At 39.9% G+C, this 17,308-nt stretch overlaps 1 protein-coding gene across 1 annotated transcript in view; it reads left to right on the top strand.

Annotated features, from left to right (window-relative positions):
* Positions 1-17,308, top strand: part of LOC109999178 (contactin-associated protein-like 2) — a 237,167-nt gene that overhangs the window by 119,006 nt on the left and 100,853 nt on the right. Inside the window, exons 5-10 of the mRNA XM_065948795.1 lie at positions 1,518-1,570; positions 1,848-1,998; positions 2,785-2,969; positions 6,087-6,230; positions 7,949-8,210; positions 17,010-17,159. Coding sequence (XP_065804867.1) covers positions 1,518-1,570; positions 1,848-1,998; positions 2,785-2,969; positions 6,087-6,230; positions 7,949-8,210; positions 17,010-17,159 — 945 coding nt within the window. The remainder of the gene's footprint in view (positions 1-1,517; positions 1,571-1,847; positions 1,999-2,784; positions 2,970-6,086; positions 6,231-7,948; positions 8,211-17,009; positions 17,160-17,308) is intronic.

The following is a 17,308-nucleotide window of genomic DNA, read 5'->3' as shown; positions in this document are numbered from 1 at the left end:
GTGCTGCTATGGATAATACTCACCTGAAGGATCTTAAACATTTTGTCATAATGATGTGTGTTTTGGTTAGCTGAAGGGGCGAGATGTCAATACTGCTGGGACAATCCTGCAGACTCTGGCTCCAAAGCGTCCATTGCAGGGCGGTATTTTGGCTTCACTTTGGTAAAGAGATGCATCATCCATCTTGACTACATTTGAAAGAAAAAACATTTGAACGGAGACTAAGATAAAGAACTGTAACTGAGAGAATGAGGAGGAGTTTCTGTTTTTATGACAGTTATGAACTTTGTCCGCCACCCCTTTATAATAATCAAATGAGACACATAATCAATAAACATCAGAAGAGCACATGCTCACACCTCAGGTTATAGTGATTACACAGACAGACAGAGACACTCACTCACATCTACACTTGTACACACTCGATCCCCCCTCTTTGGGGAGTCATTTTTCAGAGTTGTCAGCTGTTCTATGAGGCCTGCAGTGCTCTCTCATGATTGCACTGTCACTGCTCCTTTCAGAAAATGAGAAGTCAGACATTTGTCTGTTCTTCTTCACACCTCAAATCCCAAGTTATGTTAGAGTCGACTTCTTCTAGATGTTTCCCTGCCTCCTGATCCGGTGATGAAAGAGAAAAGAAGTAAAGTGTTGTGCAGCGACAAAGAGCAGATGAAAGAAAGAACAAAGACAAGTAATGACGAGGAGAGGGAGGCAGATAAATATAGATGTTGTGTTCTCATCTTAATCACCAAATATGTTTTAGATGATAATTTGGGGTTTTGGAAATGTATTATAATTAAATGCAACACCATATTATGAGTCATCTGGGATTGTGCAATAACAAGACGTTGTGTTTATGTGTCCGTGCCAGAGCAGGAGCCTATAAAGGGTCCTGATCCAGCATGCTGTGGAATTGACATGCTCTTTTCACTTTTGATTAACACAGGATCAACAGAAAATCAATTATATCTTAAGTGAGTCGTGACATAGGAGCGCTGGATGTGACTGAAGGAAGAAAGGGTACAGATTTCAGTCACAGTGGGATTCTGGTTAAACAGAAAAATACCCTTCCCTTCCCTGGTATCTCCTCACAAACCTCCTCTTGTGATTGATTCATGTTATAATCTACATATCGAAAAAATAAACGGTAGAAAAAAGGAATAAACGCTAGGTTAATACTAAATAATTGAGCCGGCCGGTAGTCCGCACGAGCAGTGACCCAGACCGGTCGCACATTCTTCCTTCAATGTTTATTTTTCTCTTTTTCTGGATGCTTTTGATGATGTCTTGTGTTAAGCAATTTGAATTGCCTTGTTGCTGCAATGTGCTATATCAATGAATGTGTTTAGTATGCTCTTTTTCAGTGTAAGATGATGTTGTTGTTATTTCTTCTCCTTATCTGCAGTCACAGTTGACATCACTAATCATTTATCCCTTGCTCCTTTTCCTTCTCTCTCTGTCTTCCTGTCTTTTGCATTATGTTTTTTTTTTACTCTTCTTATCTGTTTCCCTTGTAGGGGCTGGCGTGATCAACTTTGACGGACAAGGTGTCATCTCATACCGTTTCAAGGTACAGTATATAAAAACTTTACTAAATGCTATTTTGACTAAAGCTCTTCCTATGAAGTCATATTGTTTCAGAAAAGTGATACACTGCAAATAGCACTGTGATATGTGAGAAACATATTTGATGGGTAAGTGCTGGTATTTTGGTTGTTGTTGTTTTTTAATGAGGAGTAAAGCTATGAAAATCCATAACTTTGTTCACATTTTTCATTTTTGAAAATGTGTCACTGTTGTGTTGAACATCCACATCTGTGTGTTCCTTTATTTTCCTCACCTTCCAGGTGAAAAAGATGAAGATCATTAAAGATGTGATTGCGTTGAGGTTTAAGACCTCAGAGAGCGAGGGTGTGATTCTTCATGGGGAGGGCCAACAGGGAGATTATATAACACTCGAACTTCGCAAGGCCAAACTACAGATACAGATAAACCTGGGTGAGTAACACAAGCATGCCATTCCTTTCCTAAAGAAATGCAAAGCAGTGGTTAGTGTGCGTGCCCAATGTACAGCGGTTATAGTCATTGTAGAGGGAGGCCCGGATCCGAATCCGACCTGTAGCTCCTTTTCTTCATATTATTCCCCTCTCTCTCTCTCTCTCTCTCTCTCTCTTTCTCTCTCTCTATTCCCTTTTTCTCACTATATCCACAGTCCCATCTCTACAATATAGGCATAAAAGCCCCAAAATAAAACCTTTAAAAAAAAGAGGTTATCTGAGTAAAGAAAAGAAATGCAAAGTTTGTCTTCATGACGACCCTTCTGCCACAGAGTTTTCAATGTAGCTGTTTTGGTTTCAGTCATTGAGTGAAACCTTCTGATAGTAGGCAAACATTAAGGAAATGTGTTTTTAAAACTATATGAAAGACATACAATACAAGTACACTCAGACAGTCTTTAAATATTTAATATGCAATATGAGGTCATTTCTCTTTGGCTGAACTTTCCCAGTTTCTTCTCCAGTCTTTTATTTTACAGTTAGGCTACTGGGCCAAATGCATGCAGCTTTCAAAGGAGAAAGCAAAGAATAGCATCAATATATAGGCTTGGAAATAACCCTGAACTTCTTTCAGAATTTTTTGTTTTTTTATGTAATGTTAATATAATATTAAAATATTAGTAACAAATATTTACCCAAAATATTGAAATGATTTCTGGCCTTTAAAAATCAAGCGACAAAAATGTTGTGTTATTTAACTTCTTTTGTAATGCTCTGTCCATTCCAGGCAGTAATCAGTACGGCTCTATCCTGGGTCATACCTCTGTGACCACTGGCAGCCTCCTGGACGACAATCACTGGCACTCAGTGGTTCTTGAACGATACCGTCGTAACGTTAACTTCACCTTGGACAGACACACTCAGCACTTCAGGACCAACGGAGAGTTTGACCACCTCGATTTGGACTATGAGGTTAGAAAAAAATGATACTGAATATACAGCTAACATTTTTCCCATTTGAAGTCCAAAACCAAGAACTAATTTAATGAATGAATGTCCAAACACACAACCAGGTACTAACAGAGAATTATGTCACGTCATGTATGTCATGTAGGATAGGATAGGATAGTACTTTATTGATCCCCAGAGGGGAAATTTGGGCGTTGCAGCAGCACAGACAAGAAAGGTCACCTACACCTGGGCAATATGTGCGACCCCTTTGTGAGACTTGTAAGTTGGTAAGACATCATGTTTCTACAAAAACCTTCTGGTATCAAATGATTCAACAGCTGTGATAGTCAGTCTCTGGGGATATGTAGAAAAGAAGCTAGAAGACCATGATGGATAAAGTGAATAACGAAAAAATAAGCTGACTTATTTATTTTTTTGTGTTTTTCCTGAGTAATGCTTGTTAGTGTGTAAGCAGCTTGGGGTTAGTTTGAAGGGAAATGTACATTTTTCATCCTTATGTGTTAAATGTAACAAACTAGATTTTGTTTCGAAAAATGGAATCTAGGCAAAGGCTGTTGATGCAGATTAGCACAGTGCAGCTTTGGGGCTTTGGTTTAGGCAAGAAATTGCATTAGCATTTCCACCTGTTCTTACTAAACAATGGTGAAAACATAAAGTTTTGGTGGTTTTAGCTAACAGACCTTGTTTGAACCTTTTTTTTTCTGCACATTTACACAAATACCACTGTGCAAAAGAGTACTACTACAGTGCGATAAAGGTAATTGGTAATGGGCTTGTTTATGTTTTAGTGTTATGAGCGATGTCATATCTATTTGAGTTATAGTTCATGAAACAAGGTGATCTATTTTCGGAATGTGTCAGTTTTGCAGAGGTTAAAAACCAAGTTAAAAGAATGATAATGTCCTGTTTACTTAAAAACCTTTTGAGTACAGTTTTGTTGAAAAAAAACAACTTATTCTGCTCAATTTTCTAACACACAAACAAGTTCATGATAGAAAAAAAGTGTTGTTCCTATTATATGCCAAAGAGAGGCGCATAGTGCAAGGCAAGTGTAAAAGGTCTGTCAGTGCACATGAAGAAGTTGAAATACAATGTTCTATTGAGTTTTTTAATTTTTGCAGGCAAGCACACATTATGAAATGTAACCAGTGTAAAGATGTGAACTTTGGATTTGAGGGTCACTGATGATATGGAAATTTTGTCATTTTCGGTGCAGTGCGGGGGGGGGGGGGGGGGCATGGCTGCTTTGCTGAATAATAAAAAGGTTGTTGGGTGTATGCTGCAAAGAGGTGGTTATGAATATTAAGTCTTGCCTGATTGAACAGACTTGCAGGCTTTGTTTCACTAAAGTTTGAGTTGTGTATTTATGTTTTGGAGCTTATTGATGGATATGAACTTCAGTCCTCTAGGATCAAGAATAATACTTCTGCTTGAGGCGCCTTGGGCTGTCCTGATTGTCTCCCTAAAATATTGAGTGTGATATTGTGAAAAGTTCTCAGATAAAATCTTAACTCACCTAAATTGCTGGAAGTCTCAACAGGGTAGTCTGAGGATTAAAAATACAAACTCTCACCCTTACTTATACATAGACCTTCTTTATGAGACTGTTTCGACCATGTTACCAAATCTTCTGGTCTTCCAGAGATTTTTCTGTTACATTTAAAAAAAAAAAACTTTATCACTGGTGGAAGCCTTTCTCTGTCTGTACAGTGCATTGAGTTCACTCAGGAAATTAGATATTGGTTTTTACACTGAGCTGTAATCCTTTTCCATAAAACTCCAGTAATTAGTGTAATTAATGCAAAAAGTAAAATGGTAAATGGACTTGAGCTTGTATCACACTTTTCTCTGCTGACTACTCAAAGCGCTTATATATCGCACCTACCCATTCACCTACCCATGTGTAAAGTATTAATCCCATTCACACATACATAACAACACACAGCAAAGCATAAAGGCCCTTGTGATTTACAGAGCATGTGTGAAGCTGTGTACCGGTGTGTGTACTGTACGTGTTTGTGTGTTTGTGTGTTTGTATTGATGTGTTTTGAGGGTGTGACCTTTGGCAGACATGCTAATATGGTTGATCTGTTCCAGTGTTAAGTAGGATACTGAGACATGGGGCAGGACAAACCACAGTCCAATTAAAGTGAAGCTGTTGAATTAAGGGATCTTCGGGGAAATCTATACAACAAGAGAGAGAGGGGGGAACTCTGAATGGATCCCCCTGGTGTTACCGCCTGAATGACTCCAGCTAAAGATAGACAAATTGTGACCAGCTTTTACTCATGGTGTACCCATGTACTACATCTAGTCTGCACAAACCATCTTGTGCATGATGATGTGTTTTTGTGTGTGTGTGTGCGCGCTTTTTGTTTCCCACTCCCATTTAATCCTGCAGACCAAATATCCGGATGCAATTGTGTCTACCCTTGGCAGTAATTATGAAGACTACTGGAGCATCACCTCTGACAGATACAGACACACATACACACATAGAGATAGACAGACACACATCGACTGGTAAGAGCTGTGTCTGGAAAAAAAAAAAAGAATGTACAGCTGTAGAAGAACTATGAAACATAAAGCATTGCTATCAGTTGCGTGTCCTTCAGCACTTCCCACCAGATGCTTCTTTATTAGCCTCCGTCTCCTCGCCTCAGTTCTCCACGGCCTTCTTTCTTTAACGCTGACTCCCAGAACTCGCATTACATATGTCCTCACAGATCTCACAGTTTGACCTATCACTAAATTTTCTGGGGTGAATTTGATACATTCGATCACAGTATTTCATTGAAGTCCATTTGATTCTTTTTTCTATGAGTAGTTGAATGTTCTTAATGTTCAAGTTGACTGTACTGGGCTTGTTTTTGTGTGTTCAGCATATGTTCACTGAGAGCAATGGAGTCAAAATACTCAAATGTTAATTAACCTAGCCAATAAAGCTCATCTGTCTCTTTTTCAACAATGCCACAATCATACTTTGTTGTTGTAAACTGTAACGTATCCGTTTGAAATTTTTGAGCAATGAAGTGACATGAAAATTGCTTTTTTCTTTTTTTTTTTTTTTTGCTTTATCCATCTCTTCTTAAGCTTTTTTCTTCTGTTTTTATCCAGTTGAGTTTTGGAGGGATGCCATACAGTGGGAAGCCATTAGGAGGAGGGAGGAAGAACTTTAAAGGTTGCATGGAGAGCATCAACTACAACGGAGACAACATCACAGACCTGGCCCGCAGAAAGAAACTTGACACCTCCAGCTTTGTAAGACTACACACACACACACACACACACACACACACACACACACACACACACACACACACACACACACACACACACACACACACACACACACACTTGCATTAAGATAGACATGAAAGTATAAACATAAGACAACTCACATGGAAATAGGTTAACCTAAAGACATGAAACCACATGCTCATTGAGTCAGCTGGTTACTGAACATACCTCTTATTATCAACTACCTGTGAGTGTAATTTATTCTGTGTCCCAAAAGTGTCAGATTCATATGACCCATCAGTGGCCCCTCCATGTGTTTGACATCTTAGACGACCTATCAAAGACCCAGTTGTCACCACAAAAGACTGTAGGATGGTTTGTATTCAGGTCAAAACAGCTGATGATACACTGTTAAGCCTGGCTCACACTGTGCAATTTTCCCCCGATTGTATAAAAGTCGGGGTGGCATGTCAGCTCACACTGTATGACTGAGTCATTTATGACGCCCGACCAGACCTTGCGATTTATGTGCTCACACTTTACGACCCGATTGTCGGGCACGGCCGGCGAGCTCACACTGTATGAATCAAATCGGGACGGAGCGTTGACAATTGTTAATAAAGTTTATTTTGAAAACTCCAACGGCCGGCATTTGGTGAAAGAGAAGGAAGTGGAAGTTGTTGTAGGATAGAGGAAAATAGATATATGGATACAATTTTCAGAAAAGTGCTGCCCTGATGATCTGTACCGAAAACTCCAAAAAGAAAAAAACGCCTGATTGCGTCCTGCCACTGGTCGCCATGACTATTGTCCTCCTATGTCTCTCGCGATTACATTGTAGTCACACACAACTCCTGCCCGAACCTTTTCATGACATGATCGTCAAGATTTTAAATTCTAAATTTCAAACATGTTTGAAATAATCGTGGCGTCCCCGACGATCGCCGGGCAGATCGGGGATGTTAAGATTGGATCTTTGTACCGCTCACACTACAAGATAATCTGAGCAGATAATTGGTTCAGAGCAGCCTCGATTCGGGAGCGACCCTGCGATTGTCGGGTAGGAAGAATCGGAGCTCATATTGGCCCGATTATCGTGCAGTGTGAGCCAGGCTTTCATATCTCCCAGTTCTTCCTGAACAGTGAACACAAAGGATATCACCTTCGATCTTTTGTGAACCGATTGATAAAACAAAGACGCTAATTAAGTTAATGGAAGCCTCACCTCATATTCCCTTTTATGACGCACACAGCTATCAATTCCTAGAAAAACTTGCTTTCAGATATAAACACATAAAGGGTCAGGCAATCAGAAAGCATGTATTTATCGGGAGGTGGCTCAATGTATGGTGTTTGCTAATGATTCGATAATCAGCACAAGGTTGGAGAAGCTCAATGGTAATTAGTTCCTGAATTCAACAAGAGTGTTTGTTTGCCGAGAGTGCTGAAACATCAGCCCGAAGTTGTTGTTCATCCCTGATTTAAAAGACTTAAGACAAAAGAGAGGTTTTTGTAAGGTGTACCTGCAGCATTGGTTGAGGATCGGTGGGAACATCTGAAGGTAATCGTGCAGAGGTGAGACTCGAAAGAAAACAAAATCCCTTTCAAAAGATTCATTCAAACAACTTCACATAGAAGCCCACAGTCAAGGGAGTACATTTGACTTTCACGTTTCCCTTTAAATACAAATTAATCTCGTCTTTTTATTCTGCTCTCTTCTCTTATCTGTGTCCTTACAGCGTAACCTGTCCTTCTCCTGCGTGGAGACCCACAGCTTCTCTGTCTTTTTTAACGCCACCAGCTTCCTGCAGCTGCCGGGACGAGCCGATCACAACGCGATATCTGTCAGCTTCCAGTTTCGTACCTGGAACCCCGATGGACTCCTTCTTTTCAGTAACCTGGATGATGGCACATTGGAGATCTCCCTGGAGGAGAGCAGGGTGATGGTTCATATCAACGTGACGAAGGGGGAGAGCAACAACCAGGTCGACTTATCATCAGGTGAGTTTCCTAACAGATGACCTCCCAAAAACACACATGGTAGAGAAAATCTCCAAAGGGCCTGTTTGAGCACACGCTTTCTGAAAAGTGGAGCAGGCAAAAGAGGGAGAGGATGGACTTTCTCAAAAATTGGTGGGTTTGTAGACGAGCTAGGAACACATAATAGTGTAGTGTATTTTGCTTAATATGCACTTTCAAGTTTATGCAAATAATTAGACAATGTCGTCCTGACTTTTAAAGCCTGAGTGCAGAAGGTGCATTTCTTGCCAGGAATACATTATACAAGCCATATTCTAAAACTCTTGATTTCTCTGGTCTGAATTAGATTTTCTTTCAACATTTTCACAGCATCAGTCCTATCCTGACAACACTAACATGCAGTTAAAAGAGATTAGTCGGGGAGCTGGTGGCGCAGTGGTTAGTGCGCGTGCCCCATGTATGGAGGCTGTAGTCCTCCAAGCGGGCAGCCCAGGCTCAAATCCAGCCTGTGGCTCCTTTCCTGCATGTCATTCCCGATTCTCTTTCCCTGATTTCATACTCTATCCACTGTCCTATCTCTCCATTAAAGGCACAAAAAGCCCCAAAAAAACGTTATTAAAAAAAACGAGAGATAAGTCAGTAGTCAGTATATCACACAGAAATAATACAGTTATGTTCATGATAGCTTTTAAAAGTACATTTAAAAATTATTTTTCCACACGGCAGTCCTCTGTAAACACATTTCCATTTCTTTTCCTCCGTTCCCACCATTTGTCTTTCCCTGCCTCCCTCTTTCTCTATCCTTAGACGCACTTGTTTATTCTGACCACTGCAGCATTAATAGGCCATTATGCCCAGGGGAAGGGATTAATATGGAGTTAGCCTCCAGGCTAATTGGGCTTGAGCCTGCGATTAAATCAGAATTACCAGAATATACAGCCATGAAAACACAGACTAGCACACCCAAACACAAGCCCCCTGCTTTGATTGTGTTATTAACGTCTCTCTCTTAAGCCACTCGTATGGCTCCAAAGACACAGTGGGAGCTCAAGAGTAATGAAATGCTTTGTCCCGCTTAATGGCAAATATATCAGGGAGAGACCTGCAGATGTGCACACGCTAAAATGGACAGAGTTAGAGTGAGATAAGAGAGGTTCTTACAGAGACTACACAGTTTTCTTCTCCTAGTGGGGATAGTTTGTTTATGAAGCTGTTTAACGGCGACTTATTCAGACACATAATTAGGCTTCTGCTGGAAGGTAAAACGTATTGTTTTAGCGTATTATTTTTCAATAGTACGAGACAGAAAGAGGCTACACGATGCAAAGAGAAGGAAAATCTGTCTTATTGGAAGATAAGAATAATCCTGCAGACCAAATATGCGGGTGCAATTTGTAAGATAGGCTGGGATAATTGTGAGATAATTTGCCCGCAAACAAAGCCGTACATTTATACACACCATATTTATGTGGTCAAATGTGAACTATATAGAGAAAAACTCCTAGAAACCACTTGTGTGATGTACTGTTGTTCAGAAACTCTCGCATTATTTGCACCACCTGATTTTTACCAACAGTGTGAATTAACGTGTAAAAAAGTGAGCCAAGTGTTCGACGAATCGTTGACAACCATCACTTTGTCTACACAGAAACCATATTAGCTTAACAGAGATACATGGATGAGTTTGTTGAAACTAATGAACTGTTGCACCATTAATCATAATAGAAAATAATAATGATTCTTTGTTGTTAAAACCAAATCATATCATTTATAAACGCTTTATTGCTTGCACTAAGAATGAGCATCATAGTTTGCAGCTTCCTTTGTCATTCAACAAAAAGGCATGCCTCATCAACCTTCATTATGTTTGAGGATTACCTTTTTAAGTCAGACTTGTAGCTTTCGAATGTCTTTCCCCCCCCAAAACCCGAGTGAATGCACAGTTGTAGTATGACAAAGGGAGGTTGGATAATAGAAAAGAGGGGGTGAATTAAAGCGTCATATCTCTGATTGCATCACATTAATATCTCTTCAATGCCTCAAACATGTATCCCTGCTCAGAGATATTTCAGACCCTGATTGCAGACAGAGTGATAGGTACAATAAATCAGCCTTTTATAAGAAACACATCAATGTAATCTACTTGTGCATACACACACACATATACAAAAAAAGGTGTGTCTTGGATGTGTTTAGCAAGAACACGCCTGAGGCTGTTTGTGACCATGCCTCTCTCGCCTTTGAGATTTCTTCTGTCATTTCACCCTCTTCCCTTTATCTCCAGCAGAGAGACAGAGGATGAAACTAAAGGGATGATGAGGCCTCTGAGAGAACACTCTACATTAGACTGTTGGTTCCTGTTTAATGATACGCCTGTGTGAACGTTTGTTGTGGGTCTATTAATAGAGAGTACTTACTGGGGATTCCTGTTGGGACGCTGATCTAATTTTCCCTTCACTCTCCTCCTTCCTTACTCATTGACTCGCCAAGTCTTTTCACTTTCTCTCAGCAGTCATTGTTATATGACTGTATAGTACAACAGCTTGAAAGAGGCGGTGTTGAAAGTGTTGCCCTGATGGCCGTACAGCTGGATGAACAAACCAAATCCAGAGGGGATAAAAGCTGCTTTTTGTACCTGATACAGAAGTGTTAGTGTTTGTTTTTGAGTGTGTGTTTTTGAGGATGTTTTCCACTGATCCCGCCCTTGATTTATTGTCAAATTATTGGATACCTGCATTGTTTCCATGGAAACAATACTCATTGTCTCCGGTGCTTGTGCAGAGATTATTATAGAGATATTCTTGTACTGCTGTTAGATTTTTCATAAATGAAAATGAAAGTAATAAGAAAAAAGAAAAGCAAACTCATCATGATGATTAACCTGAGGACAATTCGAAACTATATTTTCTTCATATTGATCGGAGACAAAAACAAAGGAGAAATCAAGTACCACTATGTCCAACATTTCTAGTTGTAGTTGATGTATAAGCAGCTCCACTTTTGAAAGAAGGACTCTTTCAACAGCTTGCTCTCAGTCTTTTGAAAAAAATGTAGTCATTATTTTCATTGTTTCTGTAAATCAGTCTCTTTGACTCCACTGGTTGAAAATGGTCACAAACTGTTCTCAGTTGGAGGCAATGCTCATTGAACATTTGGACAAATCCACAGGCAGCATCAATTGTTTGATTGAGCCACTTCTTCAGCAGAAACATTTAGCTGTGTTAAAACTGTACGTGTGTGTTTGTGTGTTCTTGCATGCGTGCCTTCACACCCATCAACTCAGCTCCAAGTAATAACATCAGTTCCTTTGAGATGCTGAATTACCATCAGTCACACACACACACACACACACACACACTCACTGGGTTACTTGCACAGTCCGAATAGGAAGGAATCACAATAATGGAAAGGCCTGAGGCACAGATTCGCGGGGAAAAACATACCACAGCCACCCTTGATTATAATGTTATATTGGTTCATTTCCCCAGTGTGCGTGTGAATCCCTGTGCCTGTGTGCATGTGTGTTTATCTGTGTGTGTTTGTGTTGGCAGGGCTTAGAATGTTGAGTTTTCAAGCTCCATGTGGCTGGCAGATTGCCACCTGTGAGGACGTGCAAAGCTCTCTCCGAACTACCTCTGAGGACAGAATATTGAGGAGAGAAGGAGATGGGGGAGGATAAATTCATAGATGCCAGAGGATGCCATAAATTCATAGCAGACAAAATTCATTTATACTGTATATACAGGATCAATATTTAATAGAAACAAGTGAGAACTGTGAGGAGGGGAGAAGAATGATGGGGAGAGGAGGGTAGAAAGAAGGAGCAGTAAGGATAAGGAAAGTTACTGCAGTAGGAAAGTGCAACAAAATGTAAGTCTTATAACCATGATCTTTTTTTCACTGTGTGATATTTTCCAATATGTTGGCCGACAGTCTCCTTGGTGTGACAGGGGCCTTCAGGGAAAGAATTGTATTTTTAAAAGTCCTTTTGTCTTTTTAAAGTGACTGATGCCTCTGTTGTGCTGATGAGGGGTTATCAATGTAATCACCTTCTACCTCTGAATCTGACCAGAATTCACTTGGCACCCTCCTGTGTTCTACATGTTATGATTACTCCTACATCTATTTCCCGATTTATCACGGGGATTTATTATTTACTGAGTCCATGTTATCATTTAAAATGTATGCAGCCAGAAGTGTATGAAGCAGAGACCATCTATCTCGAGCCTGTACAAATGAAACGTCATCTCGTAAATGTTTTTGATTTAATACAATTTAGATATTTAATTTATTTATATTCAGTTATTTACAAAAACAACATTTTTCAACATGAACCTTCTTAACATTGACCTGAATATACTCATAAACATATGGACAGTGTTTACTGTAACTTGCGTTGCTGTTTTTATTCTGATCCTGACATTCAAGTGTGAAGTGTTTCCCTGACATAAAGGAATCAAGAAAAGAGAAGCAGCCTTACTACGCTTCTTTTTATGAGACTGTTATTTATTTATTCAGCAAGGCTGTCTGAAAGTCATTGAGGGAACATTATTCGTCATCTTTAAAAACCACAGTTTATTATGGCGACAACACTTCTCCAAATCAATTAATTTGTTAATTAAGAAAGTTTGACCATAATTACCTCTGGAATAACACAATACTCTTTAACTATTATGGAGTAAATTTACTGTCAACCTTTGTTCAATTTCATCATCTAAAATAAAAAACTTTTTAACAGGATCTATGAAGATATATTTTACACGCGAAAATCAAAAGAGTGTCAGCTTCGTCAGACACTATAGGCAGGTAAGCCTCGTCAATATTTGTGAGTGCCTGTGATGGGACAGGAATTGGATGCCAAATTCTGAACATATTTTACCGACATCAATCACAGAAACAAAAAGATTTTCATGGAAGCCTCAGAAGCCAGTTTGACATGTGAAATGTCTTTATGTCGTCAATTCAAAGCTTCAGCTCTCTTTCTCAGGACCATCCACTTTGTCTCTGTCTTTGCTGTTCAGGGTTGATATTCCTCAGTTCCCCTCTCTGCTCCACCACAACAAATTTCTGTCTCTCAGCACATCCCAGATATTGATCCTAGTCTGGCTACTCGTCTGTAAACCTCCGTCAGGCTTGTGTTGTTCCAGACAGACAGGTCAGCAAAACCAGCAGCACAGTTGTCCTCTTTGTGATACCTCGACCCACTTAAAATACCTCCGTTCAGACATTTTTGGGTTTACATGAACTCTGTAAAAACATCTTACAGTGATCACAAGTAAAATTTCTATCGTGTGCAGAGTGCAGCACGAGAATGCCATCAGTGACTGTATTAAGCAAGAATTCACACAGCTTATTAATTTCCTTTTAGTTTCAGTTTGTCGTCTTTTCTGTTTTGCCCTGGAACACCAGAAAATAACTGAAAAGGATAAAACATTTAAAAAATTGGCTTTAACATGTGCCTTTTATCTGCATTAACAGAGAAGTCTTGGCAATGTTCCCACAAAAAAGAACACATGTCACTTCATTGGATTACAGAGTGTTTGAGAGGAAAGACATGTAAATTAGAGTTTAATGTCATGTTTAAAGATTTTTTTGTTCTTACAGAAAGGGAAACGATGTGCCATAATGTCCTAACAATGGTATTTTAAAGTTCTACAGTAGTATTTATTGTTGGTCTTTGTTGGTCGTTTTTAGTTATTTTTCCAATGGGTTGCCATTTTTGTCTAATTTTGTTTGTCTATTTTCAAACAATAGTATGTACTATAGAAGAATTAAGAGGATGGAGTGGGATTTGTGAACCCGTAGTCAGTGGCGACTCTAGAATCTGTTGGGGCCCTAGGCAAAAATCAATTGGAGGACCAATATGTCTGCCAGCCCACCCTTACTCATCTTCCTCTTTTTTCCTGTCTCTTTTTTTCTCTCCTGTAGTCGGATAATTCCTCTTCCTTTTCCTTCTGTGACTTTCACTGACAAACTTAGGGGGTTTCCTACTGTCATTGCAAAATTTGTTCATATTTGGCCACTGCTGCGGTTTAACGTTTGTCAGCCCTCAGGGGCCCTCTACTGGTCCGGGGCCCCAAGCAGTTGCCTGCCTTGTCTGTTGTCAAGCTGCGCCTCTGCCCAATAGTGTATGTTCTTTTTTAATATTTTTTTTTCAAATGATCAAAGTAATGTTCAGCACGTCATCCTGCTGCATAAATATGAATGTCAACACAAAAGCGAGTCATGAAACAAACTTTTTTTTTGTAAAATCTGAACAGTTCTCTCCCTCCTTCTTCCACTCTCTGTCATTTTCTGTCCTTGTTTTATCTGCGGCAGACAGCTGATATGATCCTCTGAGTCTGACGTGTTTGACAGATAAAGAAAGAGAGAGAGAGAGAGAGAGAGAGCAACATGCATTTGTCTTTTTATTTAATCCGAGTTGCAGTGAGAGTTAAGTTTCCACCCTGCTATCACTGATCAGCTCATCTTTCAAAGCTGCTGTATCGCAGGTGATGTAGAACAGATGAGAAAACAGGAGGTTGCACGGTATCTGTTTTCCATTACATTCAGGAAGTTATAGAGAGGGAGCGGATGGAGCGGCGAGCTTGATGGTGATAACATCAAACCAATACATAGTCAGAAATGGGATTGTCGGTACAGGTGCACATCAAGGTTGCCTTCTAACCGGGGTGTTCCCAAAGTCTACAACTGTGAAGTCCCAAATGGAACACAAACTTATACACAGGACTTAAGTCACTATACAGGTGCACACACACACATATAGATACCATTAATTTACAATTTAAACTTGTCATATCTACTTTCCTTGGTGATATGAGGTGTTACAGGTCTTACAGTCAAACCCCTCAGCAGGCGGCCACCTTGGCTCTTTGTTCTTTTTACTTTGGTCACTGCTATGATCCGACACACACATACCCTTTATACATACACACCCCTGTGTAGGTCCCCCTGCTGATGGACATTAATGACAGGTACAATCTGGGTAGAAATAAACCATGCAAAAGTGCGCTTCATATACGGTAGTTATCACATGCAGTACAAAGGGCACGGAAGAAGCTAGCACCAGATCATAAATACATGGGTCAGATGTATTGACACATGCAACGTGCTTGGATGCATGTGCATCGACTTGAAAGAAGGTGCACACGTTAATGCTCTCTGCCATGACCACATGACCATACCTTGAATTTATCTGCAGTGTCTTCACTATTAAAGTATTACAGTCAGTGAAGCAGTTAGGAGAGAGCTGGGATTTAAAAAAAAAGATGAACAATGCTGTTAATGGCCACAAGAGAAAAAGAAGACAGAGAGAATAAAGGAAAAATTGAAATGCAGAAACACAGGACAGGTAATACAGATAGAGAGACAGATGAAGGAATCAGGGACAGAGAGGTAGCAGGGAGGGGCGGGGTGGGATAGAGATTGGTGTCAGTGGGAGCTGATGTATGGATGAAAGTGTGATGGGAGCAAGATGGCTTCTCTCTCAGCGAAAGTAGTGATGTTCCCTTCCAAAACATCACTCATATTTAATGGAGCAAAGTTACAAGCAAAGAGACAAAAAGGAGAGTACAAAACCTGCAGGCACAAACCAACACTCACACACTTCATCCACATAATGCATAAAGGCAACATGTTTCAGACTTTTAGTCACTTGTACAGAGTGATCAAAGCCCACGAGCACTAAAAGAGATCATGCATGTTTCTCTGACACACAAATAGGGTCCTCTGTGAGTTAATGGAGAGAAATCTGCTCAGGGGCCTTGAGACTTGAAGCTGCTATCGTCTTGTAAAAAGGAGTTAGAGAACAAAAGTGGAGAGGAAGAAAAAAATGGGGGGGCACTGTCATATTAGAAGCCATGTGGAAGTCATGAACATGTGGTGGAGGCAGAGGGTAGATCCTCTTCTTCGGGCATGTCTCTGTCTGAAGCCACATTCACCAGTCAGATGGATTGAGGCAAAAAAAAAAAAAGGATAAAAAGAAACCCAGGGGTGCTATGATTGTGGAGAAAAAGTGGTTATATGACAAAGTAGACGGTAAAGAGAGAAATAGAGAGCCACTTATCACAGAAAGAAATGGATTTCAGCTTCAGCCCCCCACACACACACATTTCTCACCCAGGATGAGGGGATCTGGAATTTAATTCAAACTATTGAAGTCTTTGTGTAAATGTGTTGAAGCTAGAACCCTTCTAAGAAGATTTAAGATTACAGAATATGACGCTTATAATTTTTAACCTTAGATGTGGGAATTCAGAGTAACTCAGGATATACCAAACGATAAGCATTACAGTAAGTGGCTTGAGATAATGATACTATCACAATTCAGCGATAATTCACACATTTCAAGACAATCAAATCATGATACATGATTATTTAGAAGAATATGATGATTATCATGATTATTTACACAAATTTACAAGGATATTTAACGTCCTTAAAAAGGTGAAGTTCAGGATAATGTATTTTTTTTTTCTGCAATATGGTGTCAGGTTCACCTCTTACCATCTCTTAAATTCTTCTTCTTCCTCCTTTACCCCGCTGTCAGCTTCTCTTATGTTCACGTTATTAATAACACAAGCACCACCTTGATGAGTCATGAAGTGGTGCCATGGAAAGTCAAATTTATTGGTATTCCATTTACAGGTAAAGCACCATCATATATTATTTAAAATTGGAATATCGATATTGGGCACCAGTGATTCAATAACTGTATCATACAAGTCAGGATGAGGATGATTGCTGTATCAATATGTTTGATCCACTCCTACTTTAAGAGCTTATTTTGTCTGAATCATTTTTTTTATTTACATCCTTTAGGTTCAAGCCTTAACGATGGACAATGGCACTCGATCCGTTTGGTCGCCAAGGAGAATTTTGCCATGTTGACGATAGACGGCGAGGAGGCATCTGCTGTGCGGTCCACCTCACCGCTCAGCATCACCACTGGAGGAACCTATCACATGGGAGGTAAGGGTCACCTCAAAACCCTTCACTTCCATCAGCATTCAGTGACAGGCGATCAAATAACTCTAGAGTGTCCATCAGGGAGGAGGTGTATGTCCCTGAACATTTCAATCAATCATGATTCCTTAAACAAAATACTGTGTGACTACACC

Source organism: Labrus bergylta, chromosome 20 (genome assembly GCF_963930695.1).
Source record: "Labrus bergylta chromosome 20, fLabBer1.1, whole genome shotgun sequence".
Classification (NCBI taxonomy): domain Eukaryota; kingdom Metazoa; phylum Chordata; class Actinopteri; order Labriformes; family Labridae; genus Labrus; species Labrus bergylta.
The sequence above is the reverse complement of the archived record's forward strand: the minus strand, read 5'-3'. Positions and strand labels throughout refer to the sequence as shown.